At 46.8% G+C, this 19,311-nt stretch overlaps 1 protein-coding gene across 1 annotated transcript in view; it reads left to right on the plus strand.

The window, feature by feature from the left end:
• The window catches only part of ATRN (attractin), a 156,690-nt gene that overhangs the window by 85,298 nt on the left and 52,081 nt on the right, over window positions 1-19,311 (plus strand). The window contains exons 20-24 of the mRNA XM_054172307.1: window positions 3,798-3,891; window positions 4,826-4,878; window positions 6,963-7,057; window positions 7,863-7,941; window positions 8,296-8,453. Coding sequence (XP_054028282.1) covers window positions 3,798-3,891; window positions 4,826-4,878; window positions 6,963-7,057; window positions 7,863-7,941; window positions 8,296-8,453 — 479 coding nt within the window. The remainder of the gene's footprint in view (window positions 1-3,797; window positions 3,892-4,825; window positions 4,879-6,962; window positions 7,058-7,862; window positions 7,942-8,295; window positions 8,454-19,311) is intronic.

Raw genomic sequence — 19,311 nt, forward strand, 5'->3', positions numbered from 1 at the left:
AGTCCCATCCCTGCTGCAGATGGCTGCTGGCACATTCCAGCCTGATGCACGAGTGTCTGTGTGTTTGTACACTTAGTGCCTGCTGGCAGCCCTGGGGCTCTTCAGCCTTGGAGAAGAGAGCCTAAGAGAGGATCTGATCAGTGCTCAGCAAGAACTGAAGGGTGAGGGACAAGAGGATGGAGCCAGACTCTTTTCAGTGGTGCCCAGTGATAGCACAAGGGGCAGTGGGCACAAACTGGAACCCAGGAAGTTCCACCTAAACAAGGAAGAACTTGTTGCTGTGAGGGTGTCAGAGCACTGCACCAAGCTGCTCAGAGTCTCCTTCTGGTGTCCTTCTCTGGAGAGATTCCAAACCCACCTGGACATTGTGATCCTGGGTAGCCTGTCCTGGGTGACCCTGCTTTAGCAGCAGGGTTGGACTGCATGATCTCCAGAGGTCCCTTCCAACCTCTGCCATTCTGTGTGATCCTTGTGCTCTGCAGCATTAGCCCAGTATCCCTTCAGCACTGGGGCATAAGTATCTTCCAAATGGGAAATGTTCAGTGCTGGCAATAGTGTTTGGTGTTTCCCATTCTGCTGAGCTTTGGGATAACAGTAGCAGGTAAGGCTGTGCAGAGCTGGAAGTGGTAGTGATGGGGTTCAAAAGCCAGAGAGGAACAAGAAGAGCGGATGAAATGAGATGCCTTTTCCTGCTCCTCTGTGCCACCAGGGCAGGTCAACTTTGCTATATTGCTTGTGTTGCAGGGGGGGACAAAAAGGGACAAAGTGCAGTTATTTCTCTGAAAGAATTGTTTGCATATCAGCCCAGGCATTGGTGTTGGTGGAGCTGGGCAGATAATGACTAACTGGTAGGTAAATCACTCCTCAGCAGTTGCTTTTAGGAAGCGTCCAACGTGGAGGGGAGTTAATCGGGAAGGGCAGGGACTGCAGCACATCAAATGTAAAAATAGCTGCAAGGTGCTTTCTCTGCATTCAGGATTTTCTGAATGTTCTGATTAAAGTTTCCCATGGAAATCTGTTAGTGGCAGATAAGGAAGTTATTTGCAAGGGAACGGAAAGCTCTATTATGCCTGGAATCAGATTGCTGCTGCAGCAGCGCTGCCGAACACCTCCGTGGAGCGATTGCTGGTGGCCCAAGATGAGCTGTGCTGGTACCATGGTCCTGCCAGCTACCCACCCCACCACCACCTCCCAGAGCTGTCCAGTGCCTTGGAGCATTGCTAAAGCTCTTGCTGTGCTGGGCAGGTGGGTCATGCTGCTGCTGTTGGTATGCTGCACCATCACAGTGCAGGAGGAGGAGCAGTGATCCCAGTGACCATTCCGAATGAGGCTGTGACCCAGGGTGTGTGAAGGAGGTGGAAGGAGCCTCACTGTAAGGTGGTTCACTATCAGGCTGTGACCATGCCTTGAACTCAAAAAGCCATTTCCAGGAATTTTTGGCTTCCTGCTCTAGCATCAGACTCCAGGGGGAAACTTTAAGCCTCCAGCAAGGGTATCTAGTACATTTGGTCAACAATTTCTTTCCAAGCATCTTAGTTGCCTGCAAAGCCAAGAGATCATTTCTCTTTCTTGTGTATCTTCCAGGCCTTTAGTGAATGAGCTCCAATTATGGGGGTGGTAGGAAAACAGGCAAATAAATTCAGGGTCAGAGTGGATGGGGCTCTGAGCAGCCTGCTCCAGTTGCAGATGTCCCTGCTGAATGCAGGGGGTTGGACTGGATGAACTTTAAAGGTCACTTCCAAGCCAAACCATTCTGTGATGCTGCTTTATGAACAAGGACTGTTCTCAGGGAAGATATTGGAGCTTTCAGGCTTGGTAAGCATTGGGCTGCAGAGCAGGGTGAGGAAGCATTGATGGTAGAGCTGAAGATACTGGGATCTAAACAACATGATGCAGGAAATGTCTCCTAATGTTGATGTGTGTTAGCACTGAATATTGATGGAGTTTCACTTTGCTTAGCTTTTGCAAGGCAGCATGGGGCAATCTCAGTAGTATTAAGAATTACACTTTTTTTCAAGTGCCACTAATGAGAAGTGTGTTGGCTTCACAGAATGCAATTATTTTGTCAAGTCTCCATTCAGTCTGCTTGTCCCCACAATGAGCCTTCATATTTTGTTCCGTGTTGCTGCTAGGAAACCACTCATCCACGTCTGAGAAGCACAATTAAGTGTCCCTGATTCAATGCACCTTCCATTGCATGCCAGTGTAAAGAGGTCATCAAAAGGATTCATAAAATAGGATGCAAGGTTGGCATGGATATTCAGAAGGGGGACTTCATGTCTAGGAATCTACAGGTGCATGGAATGGGACATGTCTGCTGAAGGAGGAGGCTTATGTCTGCCTAACAGGAGGCACCAGCCTTCAAAGCATTCTGGTTCCAGCAAGCTCGGGGACCTTTGTGTATGTTGTGCTCTCTGCCATGCACAGCTCCAGGTGAATGCACCTTCCAGCTCATTGCTGGAACTTCTGAAAGGCTCCCAGCCTCTGGGCAGGGCTGTTAGATCCATTCTCCTAGTTACAGTGGCCATGTGGATCAAAGATAACTGCTGGTATTGGTTTGGTTATTGATTTGCTTTGGGGTTTCTTTGACATGTACTTCCTCTACTCCTTTATGAACAAAGGTCTCACAGTGTGTCAGCATTAGCATCTAAATTTGAATCAGGAGTGAGAGATTTTGGAGTAAATCTCCTGTCTGTGCCCACTGTGATACCTTGGTTTGCATCTCAAGCAGGCTCCGAGTCTAGGAGCTGCTTTATTTTGGGCATGCCACAAACCTGATGTAGCCAGGAGGGCCACAGCAGTGATGGGAGGGCTGGACCCAATCTGCAGTGAGACCAGAATGAGAACGTTGGGGTTGTTCATTCTGGATGAGAAAAGGCTCCCGGCAGACCTTTCAGTGCTTCAAGAGGCCAATCAGAAAGCTGGGGACAGACTTTTTATCAGGGTCTGTTGTGACAGGCAAGGGGTGATGGTTTCAAACCAAGAGGGAGATTCAGACTAGATAGAGGGAAGACATTTTTCGCACTGGAGGTGGTAAGACCCTGGCCCAGGTTGTCTAGAGAGGTGCTAGATGCCCCATCCCTGCAACCATTCCAGGTCAGGTTGTTTGGGGCTCTGAGCAATCTGTTCTAGGTGTAGATGTCTCTGCTGACTGCAGAAGGGTTGGACTGGATGACCTTTAAAAGGTCCCTTGCAACCCAAACCGTCCTATAACTGTATGATAGCCTAAGACATGTCAATCTGCTTCAGATGGCTTGGCGGCAGCTCAGCTTGCAAGGCCAGGCTAGAACTATGCTAAAACAGACTGGGGCATGCACTCCAAACCCAGCCAGTTTGCACTGCAGATCCCCTGATGCTGCTGACAGTGTCATCATTTTCTCAAAGGCTCATTTCTTCCTAGAAGAAGCCCCAAAAGCCCCGGGAGCTTTGCTTTGTTTGCAAAAAGAGTCTTCTCTTGGGAGTTTGGAGTTGGAAATACACTCACCAGCCCAAAGCTGTTCCAAATTCTGCTCTCTTTTACACCAGTTATGATATCCTCCAGTGCTAAACAACTTTTGGGGGCTGAAAAGCAGAGTGTGGTCATGCTTTCATCCTCCCCTGAGTCCCGGAGCCCAGGCTCGCTGTGTTTTGACGCACGATTCTATTTTTGGCTGCCTTCAAAGAAACCAAAGAGTACCAAATTTCTTGGGCACTCCAGTTGTTGATGTATCTCAATTTGGCAGCCCAAGGACTTAATTACTATCAAAGCTCTTGCTTCACTCAACGCTGTGTTTTTGTCCCCCTCCTCTGCTCAACAGCTTGCAAGTGCAACGGCCACGCCTCTGTCTGCAACACGAACACGGGGAAGTGTTTCTGCACCACCAAGGGAATAAAGGGAGACGAATGTCAACTGTGAGTTCATTTCTCTTGGTGATTTGAAATCAGAAGGCCAAGCCCATACCAGCATGGACCCCTGACTTCTTCCAGTGAATGTATTTATGCTGTCTCTGCTCATCTCTTCCTGCTGACAGTTGCCTAACTTCATTGCCGGAGCAGCCAGCCATGCTCCCACCCCGGGGAGGAGATGACGGGCAAAAACGAGTTCCAAAAGACTTCTAGTTTTAAGAACATTTCAAATGGGAATGTCATGCAGAAGGGATGGGGTGAAAAAAAAAAATGACACCCCCCCCACTCCCCCTTAAACCACAGATACCACTTTGCTTTATCCCTCTTGCAGTTTCTTTCTAATTGGTAGGTGTGTGCTGTCCGTGCGATAGCTGCTGCTGCTGCTCTGGGGGAGTGCAGATAGATCTGAAAGCAGACTTTGACATTGCAGCATTTTAATGGAGCAGTTTCAGAGCAACCAATTTGCTGGAGGTCTCTCTGTAGCATAACAGAAATGCATTTAGTGGAATGTTAGTGGAAATAACCTCATTCCAAAGAATCTCCTGGCCAGGCTTATTTAAAGTGTTGCTCACGTGAGTAGCCATTTATGGGCCCTAGAACCTGGCATAGCCACAAATGTAGGTGGGAACTTCAGCTTTTTGCTGGAGTAAACCAGTTCCTTCAGTTGTGCAGAGCTCATAAACAACATTCCAAGTGGATGCAAAGGTTAATATCTGGAGTTTCACTTTTGCTGCCTACAAGTTAGGCTTGCAGGGAGCAGGGAATTTCTCCAGCAGGCCACTATGGCTCAGGCATGCATCTTTTATTTGTAATTCTGCACTGCTATCAGCACAGGATTTATTTCCTGATTTTTTTTTAGTGGCTGGAAATAAATAAAACTGGGGTAGAAAAAAACACCCAACAACTTGCATTGATTAAAGAAAATGTGTGTTCTTTTCAGGTGTGAAGTTGAAAACAGGTATCAGGGAAACCCACTCAAAGGAACGTGTTACTGTGAGTACCCCTGGGGTTTGGTTTGGAGATGAAAACATGGGAAGTTTAAAATAAGTTCTCCAAATGTTATGTTTGTGTTATGGGTAGGTGAAGAAGATTGTGAGTCTAGGATGATGTATTGGATTTTGGTTCTGTGATTAAGAAGAGTGTCGATAGCAAGTTCAGGGAGGTTCTGCTGCCCCTCGACTCTGCCCTAGTGAGGCCATCTCTGGAGTGTTGGGGTCCAGTTCTGGGCTCCCCAGTTCAAGAGACACAGGGAACTATTGAAGAGAGTCCAGGGGAAGCTACAAAGATGCTGAGGGGCCTGGAGCATCTCTGTGAGGAGGAAACGCTGAGAGCCCTGGGGCTGTTGAGCCTGGAGAAGAGCAGCCCCAGAGGGGATCTGACTGATACTCAGCAAGAACTGGAAAGCAGGGCCAAGAGGATAGGGCCTGACTCTTCAGTGGTGTGCACAGTAATGGGACAAGGGGCAATGGGCACAAACTGGAACCCAGGATGTTCTGTCTGAACAGAAGGAGAAAATTCTTTGCTGTGAAGGTGCTGGAGCCCTGCAGCAGGCTGCCCACAGAGGTGGTGGAGTCTCCTTTTCATAAGAGATTCCAAACCCACCTGGATATTGTGGCCCTGGGCAAGCTGCTGTGGGTGCCCTGCTTTAGCAGGGGGGTTGGAGTGGATGATTTCCAGAGGTCCCTTACAATGTTTGGGTTCTGTGATTTAAAACTAGCTTTATTTGCCTCAGCATCTGTTTAAAATTTAGAGGATTAAGGGAAGGACTGAAAAATATCTTTAAAACTGGGAATTGTTTCAGAAGTATTGTTTAAAGGGAATGAGAAAAGCTTTCATGATAAGGTCTGTGTGATGATTAGATCTTTCAGAACCAACTTTCAGATGTGTTTTGTGTGTCTTTGAAATGAGATCTTGTCTTCTGGAGAATGCTCTAAAGTCTGTACCTAATGAGTCAGAGCTGAAGCCTGTCTTTAGAGCTTTAGTACATGCAGAATGCTGGGTTTATAAGTTTCTGTTCCTTGTTGGAATGGATGAGGCTACACCATCTCCACGTGTCCTCTGAAATGAGCAGTTGCATTCCCCTGCAATTGGAGGAGATCCTTTGCCAAGATTGAAATTACTTCATGGAAACTCTCCAGCTTCTATTTACAAATATTAGCAATCAGCACACTGGCAAGCCTGGGTGGATCTGATCACAAAGTACAGAGTTGGGAGTCTTAAAGAGTGGGTTTGTGCAACACAGAAATTACCCATGTGCTCTATTTAGTGAAGCTGAACTCTGCTTGTTGAGCCAGACAAGGTCACTGATGGCTTCTCATGGCAGTCTCTTTGCAAGAGTGCTGCCCTTGCAGGGCTGGGAAACTGGGCAAAAACAAAGGGACAGTCAAAACTTTACAGCTCTTCCAGGAACAACTTCATGCAAGAGGAGCAGCCTTGTGCCAGGTCTCACTTGGTTTGCTTCCATGAAAATTTCTGTTGCTTCATAGGAGTTGTGGGTAGATGTCAAAAGGTGGTCCAGCTTGTGACCATCCAGCAAGGGGGCTCCAGGAGCCAACAAGACAAAAAGAATAGCTAGTCTGTGCCTTCATATTTGTTGCTGCTTGGAATATTTCTGCATGGCTTGGGGCATATGTGCCAGTCATGAGACTCTTTTAATAACAGGTTGGAGGACATATCCCCAAAAGTGACTGTTGATGAGCAGAGGGGTGGTAACCCTGCTCTAGGCAGGCATGGACAAAGGAGGGCATGCAGGCAGACCAAAAACTGGTCCTGGGATGCTTGGCCATGATGTGACCCAGAGCAGAATGTCAGCTGTGCCCATTAAGAAGCAGCTGCTCTGTAGAAATCCTCCCTCAGCAGTCCACTGAGGTATGGAAACTTGTTATGTGAGGAGCTCTGAGCTCTCCCCAGTGGGGATTCCAGGGCTGTTTTGTTTAGACTGGATACAGGGAAACACATTCTTGCTCAGGGGGTGGGGAAATACTAGCCCAGGTGGTTGTGGTAGATGCCCAGTCCCAGGTCTGCTCTGCAGAAGTTTGGTTTATTCCAAGATAACTTTCTCCACTTGTTCCTCGCAGACACTCTGCTCATTGACTATCAGTTCACCTTCAGCCTGTCTCAAGAGGATGATCGCTATTACACAGCCATCAACTTTGTAGCAACACCTGAGGAGGTAAATTTTCTCCTTTCCTTTTCAACTTCATCCTGTGGGTACATGTTCATTGTTTCTTGGCCAGGGAGTCAAGAGTCAAGGAGTTGTTACAGTTTGTGGGTCTCTAGATGCAATCTCTTTTATGTGGCACATTTGTGCAGCTCCACGGTGCAAATAGAATCATAGAACCAACCAGGTTGGAACAGACCTCAGAGATAATAAAGTCCAACCTATTACCTAACAGCTCCTGACAACTAAACCATGGCTCCAAGTGCCACATCCAATCCTTTTTTGAACACCTCCAGGGATGACGACTCCACCTCCCTGGGCAGCACATTCCAATGGCCAATTACTCTTTCCGTGAAGAACTTTCTCCTCACCTTGAGCCTAAACTTCCCCTGGCGCAGCTTGAGACTGTGTCCTCTTGTTCTGGTGCTGGTTGCCTGGGAGAAGAGACCAACCCCTTCTGAGCTTCTTTTGGCCATGCAGTTTCAAATCTTCATGGTAGAATTCCATAAGGAGCCTGAGCTGGTTCTTTATGGTGGTTTGGACAGCTGCTCTAGTCTTGCTTGTTGTTCACCCAGGATGTTGTCTCTGTTCTTCCTGGCTTCTTTTATACACGTGAATGGGTTTGTTCTTTATGATGCTTTTCTTGGGGAGGAGAATGCTGCTTTCAGAAAATGTAAATAGTGGTTTGCTTGCTGTGTTTGCTTCATGGAAATACAACTCCCATGATTATGTTGTTTTCTTCAGTGAAGATTTGCTAGGAAAACAGCACAGTAAAATTCTTACCCTGAGAATGTGTTTTCTTTCCCCCTCCCCCAAGCAAAACAGAGACCTGGACATGTTTATCAATGCATCTAAAAACTTCAACCTCAACATCACTTGGTCTACAAGCTTTGCAGGTAAAATGAGCCATGATCTGAATGCAGATTGAATTGGAGAAACCTCGGGGGTTTGAACTGTGAACTTGTTCTGTAATGGCTTTAAGTGTTTGGCTTGGGGGGGCAGCAGTAAAACGTGACAAGGAGCTATGTTTTTCTGTCTTAACAGTGTGTTTTGGAACCACGGAGGGGGTAAATTGGCTTCTTTGTAATGCAGTGTTTTGGCATACAGCGATCCTGATAACGCTGTGTAGCTTCAAGTAGTTGTGTTGGGAGAAGTCGATTGTGAAACATTAACGTTCATCTCTTCGCCCTTTTGTTTGTTTGCCTCTTAACAAGTGCATTGAAACATCTTCTCTTGCTCCTTTAAACCAGCTGGCACCCAGGCCGGGGAGGAGACCCCAGTTGTTTCCAGAAGCAATATCAAAGAGTACAAGGACAGCTTCTCCAATGAGAAATTCGATTTCCGCAACAATCCCAACATCACTTTCTTCGTTTACGTCAGCAACTTCACCTGGCCAATAAAGATACAGGTAGGGCCTGCTCGTGTGTGGAGCTCATTGCCTGAGAGTACTTCTTGCTGCCATTCAGGCAGTGTGCCACTTTGGTGTTCTCCAGACTGAAAATGCTCTCAGTGTAATCCCGCAGCGCACAAAGGGCTTGAGGTTCCTGTTCAGAGCAGAAAGGTTCATCATCTTCTGATATTGCCTCAGCCCAGTGGATCTGAAAGTGTGCTGTGGCATAAAGCTGGACACTTGCTTATTTACAGAGCTGTGTTCAAGGCCAGCTTGGGTGAGGCCTTGACCAGCCTGGTCTAGTGCAAGGTATCTATGCCCGTGGTGGTGGGGGTTGGAACTGGATGATCTTTAAAGTCCCTTCCAACCCAAACCATTGTATGAATCCATGGCATCTCTGACTGCTGTTGTTGAGCTAAACAAAGACTCACAGTACTGGTAACCATTTGCCAGCTAGAGAATTCTCACTTTATGAATAGGTGAAGTTTTAGTTCATTGACTAGTCCTGATTATGAGCTGTGAAAGGAGTTTGCTAAAGCTGCAAGGGCCTGTCTTGGGCACTCAGCAGGTCCTAAGCCTCATTGTTTTCATTGAGATAAGCACTGCTTTCAGGATGTAAGGTGCTGCCTGCAGAGGTGGGTACCTGTGTAATGATGGAACTATTCAGCCTTCTCCTTCATCAAATCAGTAATCACAGGAGTCAGAATAAAATCAGGTATTAGTTAACTATCAGCCAATCCAACTTGTAAATTGACTTTCCATGATCAGTGCTGGACTGTGCCTCAATCTGATTTTTGTATTGCTATTTCTCAGTGCAGAAGTGTGTGAAGACCTCAGCTGTTTTAAGAACAGTGCTGCCTTCTGTCCCCTAAGCTCTCCTGTGCCTACTGCAGTCCCCACTCTACCTGTACTTATGGTGAATTTCCACTTACTTTTCCTATGTCAGTGTTGTCCTTGAGCTTAAAGGTCCCATCCATCTTCTTGCTTGGCAGCTGAGACTCCTGCTTTCCCTGGATGAATTCGTACAGGTCACATCCTCTATCAGCCTTTAGTGTTTGTTTGTTGGCTTTAAGCAACACAAACCCTTATCACCTTGTCCTGTGAAACAGGTTTTTCAGGTGCAGTTGCCTCATTTGTTTTTTTCTCTGTGCTCTCTTGTATTAATCTCACTTGTACAGTTTTGGTCAGGCATTTCTTTCTACAGACTCTGCTGTCTTTATGGACCTTCCTAGCTCCTTTTATGGCACTGTTCTGCTTTGCTGATTCTTATGGCTGCATCTACAAGTGGAGCAAGTTGCTCAGAGCCCTGTCCAGCCTGTCCTGGAACACATTTTCAGGGATGGGGCATTCACCCCTCACTAGGGGACCTTGGCCAGTATCTCACCATCCTAAGTGTAAAAAAAACCATTTCTTTCTTCCCTGTGTTCTGAAAATCTCCCTCTTTTAGTTTAAACCCATCTCCACTTGCCCTGTTACAACAGGCCCTGATCAAGAGGCAGCCTTGCTACCAGAGATGTTATTTCCTGAGCCAGTGAAAGCAAGAGACATGGCATTGAATGCATCAGAACATGAGAGTTTTGTCTCCTTTCATAGTCATGTTCCTATTAGATGCTTTGCCTTGCACTGATGTTCAGTATCTGTCCTCCATGAAGGCCTCCAGTGTAGTTTGTAGGATGCAGCTGATGGGTTTAATCTCTTGCCCATCCTTACAGCCCACCTGCTTTTCTTTCCTTTTCTGATCTCCTTTAGCTGTGTGGCTGAAGTATCTCTTGCTATTGTGTTTATTGTGTGCTGAGGCCTGGCACAGCTTGCCATTTGGCAGTTCTTAGTTTATCTTTTTACTGCTTGCTGGCTTCTTGCTAATGAATCCCTTTCCCCTCCATAATACATCGATTCCTTTAATTGTCCCTAATGTCCTTTTGAGGTTAGTTCTGAGGCTGCAGCTTTCAAGCAGTCTTGCATCTCTGACCTGAGAGGACTGCTTAGATGGCTGCTTTCCCATTCCTTATCTCCTTTATTTTACTGCATTAATCCATTTTGCATAGTTAAAAAGAGTGAACTTTGGTTCTCTTACAACACTTGCCTTGTTTTATCTTTAACTCAATATGAATGTGCTTGTGTGCTCTCCATCCAAGCTCATTTTCTATCACCAGCTCTTCTGAATGCCCTTGTTACTTGCCAAAACCAAGTCTAGAATAGCAGCAGCTCTTACTGGTTGAGAGACTCTCCCTTATCATGGAGAAGTCTGGCAGCAACATCACATCCAGGAGTATGTGGTTTGTATGATTTCCATTACTTTGCTCTTCAGTTCATAGGAAACAAAGGCATTTTTCCCCCCAGATTAAAGCTTTTCTGCCATCTTTCTCCCGATACCTATTGGTGCTAAACATCTTGGGTCTAGCAGTTCTTTGTTACTTGGTGATGGGCTGCTCCAGGAAGCTCACCTGCACCTCCTTTTCACAGAACCACAACCTTTCAGGTTGGAAAAGCCCCTTGGGAGCATCAAGCATAACCATTAACCCTCTTCTACATGGCTCACCCCTAAACCATATCCCTGAGCACCACATCTAAACAACTTTTAAACACATGCTGGGCTGGTGACTCGGCCACCTCCCTGGGCAGCACATTCCAATGCCTGACCACTCTTGCTGAGAAGTTTTTTGCTGATGTCCAGTCTAAACCTACGCAGCTTGAGGCCATTCCCTCTTGTTCTGTTGTTAACTACCTGCACATTTAGAATAGAATAAACCAGGCTGGAAGAGGCCTTTTGAGATCATCGAGTCCAACCTATCACCCAACACCAGCTAATCAACTAAACCATGGCACCAAGCACCCCATCCAGTCTTCTCCTAAACACCTCCAGTGATGGTGACTCCACCACCTCCCCAGGCAGCACATTCTAATGGGCAATCACTCTCTCTGTGTGGAATTTCCTCCTAACATCCAGTCTGAACCTCCCCTGGTGCAGCTTGAGACTGTGTCCTCTTGTTCTGGTGCTGGTTGCCTGGGAGAGGAGACCAGCCCCCACCTGGCTACAACCTCCCTTCAGGTAGTTGTAGAGAGCAAGGAGGTCTCCCCTGAGCCTCCTCTTCTCCAGGCTAAGCAACCCCAGCTCCCTCAGCTTCTCCTCACAGGGCTTGTGCTCTATTCTATTCTCTATTCTGTTGTGTCTCCTTTCACTGGATGAAAGTTGCTTTCTGCAGCTACAGAACGTGTTTCCATTTCCCTTTTGGAATGGGAGTGTTTTTAATATAAGGAGGATGATGAAGTCAGTGAAACTCTGCTGCTGCCAGACTGCTGGAAAACATGCTCTGCGTCACCTGGCAGCTCACCCATGTTTGGTCTGATTCTGTGCAGTGTGCCATGGCCAGCTGATGCTTGGGGTGGGTTTTTGGGGTAGTTTGAGTACCACCATAAACAGCCAGAGCAGAGTCTCTTATCCTGGCTTGTTTTCAACATGAGTAACTTCATTCTGAAATCCTTGATTGAAATCTGTCTCTCCTTCCCTCTCTGGCCTGTGAAGATCTGGCCTTGGAGAGAGCATAAATGCTCTTTTGTGTCAGAGATAGCTGTGTCCCTGCCAGCCCTGCATTCTGGCTTGCTGCTTTTTTTCACTTTTTGCTCCACCTCTCTTCAAAACCACTTCAGTTCAGGGCTGGTTGTTTTCTTTTGTTGAGTATATTGGTTTAAGATGTCGTTCCCTGCCTGCTTCAAGGATTTGCAGTGATGACTTGGTAAAAGGACTAAAGCTGCCGAGTGCAGAAATGCCTCCCAACGCAGCACTCTGCTTCCTAACACCTCTGAGAGGTTTCTGACTGTGAAGGCTCCACTGAGGAGGTCACTTAAAACCTTGCCTTGCCAAGCTCTCTTGAAAACCCAGGTAAGGTCTTGTCAGCAACATCTTGGTGTTTCCTTTCCCTTTGCCTTGTGGCTCCTCTCTGCTAACAAACTTTCCCTGGCACTGCCACGGTGACTTTCGAAGTGTGGTGCGAACTTTGCACAGCTCTTCACCTTTCTCTGTCCTGCTTGGAAAGAGCTGCCTGAAGCATTCCTGATCTTCCACTGAAGGAAGAAGAGGACATGAGTGGATGTTGTAGGGTTGATTTTTGTCAGGTGAATGTAATGTGTTTTCCCCCTCCCCTTGCTATTTTTCCTGTGTTCTTCATCTTTGTAGGTTTGCTTTGCTGCTTTCTCAGTATGTATCTCAGAGTAGAAAAGAGCTGTAGGACATAATGGCACAAATATGGAAGGCAAATGATCAGATTTACAGTGTTACAGTAAGAAGCAAGGAAATCCAGTGCAGAAACTTCCAGGGGACATCATCTCATGGGTTTCAATCCAGACCAAAGTCAGCTCACTCAGAGGCAGAACTTCGGTTCTGTAAGTGACAAGTAGTTGGTGGTGAGAGCTGGAAATTCCCTTCAATGCTGGTGTAAGTGTCAGCGGTTTTTAACGACGTTCACTGCTCTGCCTGGAGCAGATTCCAGTGAGCCAGTCCCTCTCCTGAACGCACAGGGGGTGAAATTCAGAGCTGCTAATACTGCAAATTTCCACCCTGTGTAATGGCTGTTAAGCTTTCTGCTCCATTACAGCTGGCTGCTGTCGGTGTTTTGTGCCACTCGCTAAACAAAAACTTGTGTTCTCGTCTCGTTCCTTAGCCAAACCCTTGTTTTCATTAACTTGCTGTCCCATTTGATTCTAGATCTTTGTTCTCCCAGACTCGGAGCCCTTGCCACAAAGCCTTTCGCATTGATCTCTCCTTTGGAGTGTGTGGAAGGCGCCTGGCCGCTGATTAAGGACAAAGCAGAGTTTGTAATTGTGTCATTAGCTGGCAATTGCCTCCTCTCTTTCTCGGGAGTTGCTTGAAGTATTTCAATCTGAATGCGCTTGAACGTTAATTATCAGCCCAATGCTTCAAGGAGCGAAAAGAGGCAAAGGATTTGTGCAGCCTCTTGCATGCAGAATATACCCCTTGCAGAGTCTCACCGTGTGGTGTTTGCTTGGCACTTCATCGCCACGTTTGGCTTCAGAAAAGTGCCAGCTTTAGCATGTAGGCTGAGTTCACGTGGGGCCATGTGCTGCTGGTGTCAGCTGGATCTCAGGGCAGAGATGAGTTACAAACTAGACTGAGACTCTTCTCAAGAGTGGCTGTCTGGCTGATTAAAGCAGGCTCATTTTTTTTTCTCTTGTGCTGAACGTGGCTTTGTAAGTGGGGAAGAGTAGCCAATATTTCATGAAGTGCCAGGAATTACATTCCTGCAAAGTCTTCTCAATCCTCAGACAAAGCTCTTGCTCTGATCTTTATCATCATTACTTTAACGTTTCCTGGTTCCCGTGTCCAGCAGTATGCAAATACCAAAATCTTCTCGAGTTCTCATTTTTCAAAGGAAATCTCCTTCACTGAAGCAGTTTTGGATTAAATTTCTTCTTCTGATGCTCTTTCCCCTGCTATTTTTGCTATCCTGCTATTTTTATTGCCAGCATTACCCATGAAACAGGTGGTCTCCATTAGCAGGAATCTTAACACCAGTTTCAATTAAGCTTTCCTTTTACTTGCCAGTCCGTGTTTAATGTGGTCGGGGAAGCATTTGTCGTCTTGCAGAGCCAAGTGATGGATGACATTTTGCTACAGCCAGCTAAAGCTTTGGGGTACCCTCAGCTCCTGCCAGCTGAGGAAAGCAGTAGCCCTCAGCTACTCCTGCCAGCTGGAGGATTGCTGGATCCCACGCTTCCACCTTCCTTTGATTTAAGGCTTTTGACCTCGGTAAGGCGATGTGAGTGGTGCAGGTGGTGCTGCTCTCTAGGGTTACCTCTTTGAGGTTTGCAGCCTCACTGAAAGGCTTTGATAACGCACAGAGTAAGACAGAGAGAAGAAACCCAAGCGCTGTTGAAGAGCAGGGGCTGTGACGGACTCTTAAGCCCCTGATTGGTGTCTGGGGGAAACATTGGGTATTTGATACAGGGCATAAATATCCCCAAGGAATGGGCATGGCCCTGCAGAGTTCCAGCCTTTCTCTAAATTAATGTTCTTCTCTAATCAAAAGCCACAGGCTAATCGACTGAAAGCTCTCAGTGACGGGCAAGGGAGGGACTAACTGGCTTTGTTGTTGGCCAAAGAGAATGAAGTACTTATAGACAGGTAGTGATGGCTTTGACTGAATACTTGGGTAGGCTTGAGACCCTGCCGAGAAGGATGGGCTTCCCCTAGCAAGGAACAGACCTAGGTGTGGAGATCTAATCATCCCTAGCGCTCTGGGACTCTTCTTCTCCAAAGCTGCTCTTTTTTCTTTGGTTCTGAAAGGCCTGGAACGCTGAAGTTGTTTGCTAATGATGTCCCTTGCCTTTGTTTGCAGCTGGCTGCAGGTGCTTTGGAGCCTCTCTCCCTCCACCCCTTTCGCTGCGGTGAGAGGTTCCCTTTAAAGCGAACAATGAAACGTAAATCAATTTGTTAATCTGATGAAATTTGCTGTTGAATGTAATTACTTTGGGAGACATGCAATTACATGCTGGGGTTTTTTTAGTCGTGGGTTTTTTTTTTTTGTTTCAGAGCAGGCAAAGTGACATCTTCTGCTGGGGATGGAAAGATTGAAAACAGAACAGTTAAATGCTACTTTAAAACATGAAACAGCTGCCTCCTTTTTATCTGCTCCTGTCGCCTGATTTTTGGCATCCACTGCTGACATTTTCCTCCTTTTAGAAGTTGGGCCCTTTCATATTGAGCAGCATTTTTGTTGGTACCTTCTTAAAGCCTTCAGATCTAGGGTTTCTCTCAAAGACAGTTAACCCTTGCTGGGATGTGTTGCAGCTTTGTGGTGGTGGTGGTGGCTTCAGCGAGCTCAACAGTTGCTCAAGCTTGAACTTCCCCCAAGTGCCTGTTGTGCTTTTTGTCCTTTTCCCCAACCACTGAAGTCTTGGGGTTTTATATCTCCAGCTGGAGCTGCACTTGGGATGAACTGCAGTGAGTCAGTGTGGTCAGGGTTTATTGTCCTATCTGCACACAGCATTGGGAGTCTGCTCGTGTGGCTGCTGCAAAACCATAGCTGCATAAATAAGCAAAGTTATAGAAGAGCAGAGAGACAGAGACTGAGATTCAGATTTAATAACACCAGGAGGATTTCTTAGGATGAGGGGTTTTTTTTTTTGGATAGGAGAAGAAGATATCTATGGATTGCCTTACTTTTAAGGAAGCTGAGCTATTTTTCCTTTTCAGATGCAGGGCTGGGAAGCATAATACCTAAAAACCCACAGAATTAATTTTGTGTGGCAGCAAAGTCCACATTAGGCAATTAACTTCTCCTGGGTGAGGCCCAGGGTGATGCTGTGCTTACACTTGCTGCACCTCTGTGCTGAGTAGCTCTTGAACATAGACTGTGCCGCCACTGAATGTAAATGGAAACTTCAGGCTCAAATATATCTGAGGAAATGAATGATGTGAGCCAGTGCTGGGAAGCTTTTACAGCTACCAAAAGAGCTGGATGGATTTCCTGGTAGGGAAGCTGGTTTAAAGAGGCAGAGAACAGCAAGCAGAGTTAATGAAGAGAGGACAAGTGCACTGCCAATAAAATACAAGGAGCCAGGGTGCTCCAGTGCTGTAGTAGATAAACCTGGCTAAACCACCAGGGGAAAAATATATCCCCTGCTAACAGAGGGTGACAAACCAGAAAGCCTCTGGCTTGTTGAGCTACCAGACGTGAAGACAGAGCGCCCAGCACACAGAGAGCAGCTCGCAGACAGCTCTGTGGGGCTGCTTGTGTTGAAAACAAACCATTCCTGGAGTGTCACTGAGACTTCCTTTGCTCTCACTTATTTTCCTGACTTGATATTTTTAGGGATTGTTGGGTTTTGTGTGTTTAAACCACATTGGCAAACGTTGCTCATGGCAGCATTGACCAGCAGGGTGGAGAGCAGGCCCGGAAGAATACAGTTTGGTGGCAATTTTGTGGTGGTTGTTTTCTCCTCTTTTCTTCCTCAATGCTGTGTGTCATGTGTTAGTAATATCTTAAAACAGTCTCTTTTGCATGCAGGACTAGCACTGTCCTGGTTCCTACACCTTGACCCAAAGTTTCTTCAAACTACCTGAATATTTTGTCTGTGGGGGTTTTGAAGGTCTCCCCAGAGCCTTCTCTTCTCCAGGCTGACCAACCCCAGCTCCCTCAGCCTGTCCTTGTAGCAGAGGTGCTCTGGCTCCCCGATCATTAATATAATAATATATTCACATATTATCTTTCTATATACTTGGAACTATACATAGTTGATCTATATGATAAACAAACATATATACACTCATTTTACTACTACATTGAGGATGTAAAATCTTTAGAGTTTCTGCAGAGACTTTGTGGCTGGCATATTGCAAAGCTTTTGTGGTACACATCAATAAGTGTTCTAAATCTCTCATCCCATATGACCCTTAGCAATCACAGCTTCCTTAGAGAATAGAATAGAATTCAACAGGTTGGAAGAGACCTTTGAGATAGTCCAACCTGTCACCCAACACCATCTAATCAACTGAACCATAGCACCAAGCACCCTATCAAGCCTCTTCCTAAACACCGCCAGGGATGGTGACTCCACCATCTCCCTGGGCAGCACATTCCAATGGCCAATCTCTCTTTCTGTGAAGAACTTCTTCCTAATATCCAGCCTAAACCTCCCCTGGCACAGCTTGGGACTATGTCCTCTTGTTCTGGTTCTGGTTGCCTGGGAGACCAGCCCCCACCTGGCTACAACCTCCCTTCAGGTAGTTTGTAGAATTTATAGACTCACAGAATGGTTTGGGTTTAAAAGGACCTTGAAGGTGATAGAATAGGACCATAGAATGCACTGGGTCAGAGGAGATGCTGGAGGGTCATCTTGTCCAACCTCTCTGCAGTGAGCAGCGGTCCCATCAAGTTTGACCATGAATGTCCCCAGGGATGGGACTTCCACCTCTGTGGGCAACCTGTTCCAGTGTTTCACTTCACTTATATTGAAGCCATTGCCTTCATCTAGTTCCAACCCCTATGCCATGGGCCAGGACGCCTTCCACTAGACCCCACTCCTTGTTCTGAAGAGCTGCTTTTCTCCTAGCCCTGCTTCAGGTTTCCTGTGGCATTTGGAGATGTGTTACTGTAGTGAGAGGAGGTTTGCAGGGTCTGATCTGAGATTGCTGTTCCAATTATGGGACTTTGCAGAACATTGTTTGCTAGTGCTCTTTAAATTGAGATGAGCATCACTATTCAGCACCTGGCTGTTTATTGAGCAAATACTTCCCCTTTGTCAGATTTGTGTGGTAATTTTTCTGATGCAGGGGATTGGGGGTGGGGTGGGGGGAGCCGAGTCTGAAGCCCTGTGTGTAATTTAGAGGCGGCTCTGGCCCTGTTTGCTCTGCACAGCAATCTGAGGGCTCGCACGGGGAGACAAAGCTCAGATAATTGGCGTTTCTGAGCCAGCTGCTGACTGCAGCCAATTAGCTGCAAAGTGACAATTTGTGACTGCTGCAGAAGGGAGGCACAGTATTGGAATATCAATCGATTTCCAGCTCGGGCTGGGTTCAGGAGTGAGCAAGTTTTGATATGTGCACAGTATCAAGCGTTTGCGCCGTAAAGCTCAACGGCCTGGGGAGTGTTGCAGCAAAGAGAGGAGGAAGTCGTTTATCTCTTTCATTGGGCCTTCACCCAGCAGCAGCCTGCCTTGTATTAGGAGGTGTGAAGAATCAAATTTTAGTGGGGGTTTTATTTTCACTTGTTGGAGCATGTAAATCTGAGCAGGTGCACCCAGTTGGCCACAAAGTGTTTCTCCTGCGTAAGAGGGAGCAGCGGGCTGAGTGTGCTTGGTTTACAGAGTAGAACACAGAGCGCAGAATTCACCAGGTTGGAAGAGACCTTTGAGATCATCAAGTCCAACCTACCACCCAGTACCATCTCAGCAACTGAACCATGGCACCAAGCACCCCATCCAGGCTCTTTTTAAACACTTCCAGTGATGGTGACTCCACCACCTCCCTGGGCAGCACATCCCAATGGCCAGTCTCTCTTGCTGGGAAGAATTTTTTACTCACATCAGCCTAAACCTCTCCTGGCACAGCTTGAGTCTGTGTCCTCTCATTCTGTCACAGGTTGTCTGGGACAAGAGACCAACCCCCACCTGGCTACAACCTCCTTTCAGGTAGTTGTAGAGAGCAAGAAGGTCTCCCCTGAGCTTCCTCTTCTCCAGGCTAAGCAACCCCAGCTCCCTCAGCCTTTCCTCACAGGGCTGTGCTCCAGACCCCTCCCCAGCTTTGTTGCCTTTCTCTGGACACCTTCCAGCAACTCAACATCTTTCCTAAACTGAGGGGCCCCAAACTGGACAAAGGACTCAAGGTGTGGATGGGGTTTGAGCTTCTCATGTGCAATGAGGAACTCTTACTGCAAGCAGGAGCAGATCAATCCGGGCTTAGGTCTGGAACTTCTCTGTTTCCTGTGATCCATCTCTGCTGGACCTTTATCTGTCAGATCAGCTGATGCTGCAGCTGTGGGTACTTATCCCCTACTCAAATTTGTCAGCTTTCACTTGAGTATCACAACTCCTCCCCCTCGTGTCCACACCATCAGGTGTCTCAAGCTGTCTGGGTTCTCCCACCTCTGAATCATGCTGCACTTCAATTTGTTGTGTGTCAGAGTTTTGTAAGTTGCAATTAATTGCTGTGAGACCTTTCCTTCTCTCCGTGGTTAAACTTTCCTGTCTAGAGCATCTTTCCCTGTGCAACAAGCTGTTCTTGCAGCTTGTGAAGATCTTTTTGAAGAGGTTGTCACCCTAAATTTTTCTTCCTAACCTCAAAAAGTAGTTTTGCTGTTCATTTGAAATGGATCCATTGTGCCTCTGGAAAGCAATGTTCTCCTGCCTTCATGGTGTGAAG

This window comes from Dryobates pubescens, chromosome 23 (genome assembly GCF_014839835.1).
Source record: "Dryobates pubescens isolate bDryPub1 chromosome 23, bDryPub1.pri, whole genome shotgun sequence".
NCBI classification, from domain to species: Eukaryota; Metazoa; Chordata; class Aves; order Piciformes; family Picidae; genus Dryobates; species Dryobates pubescens.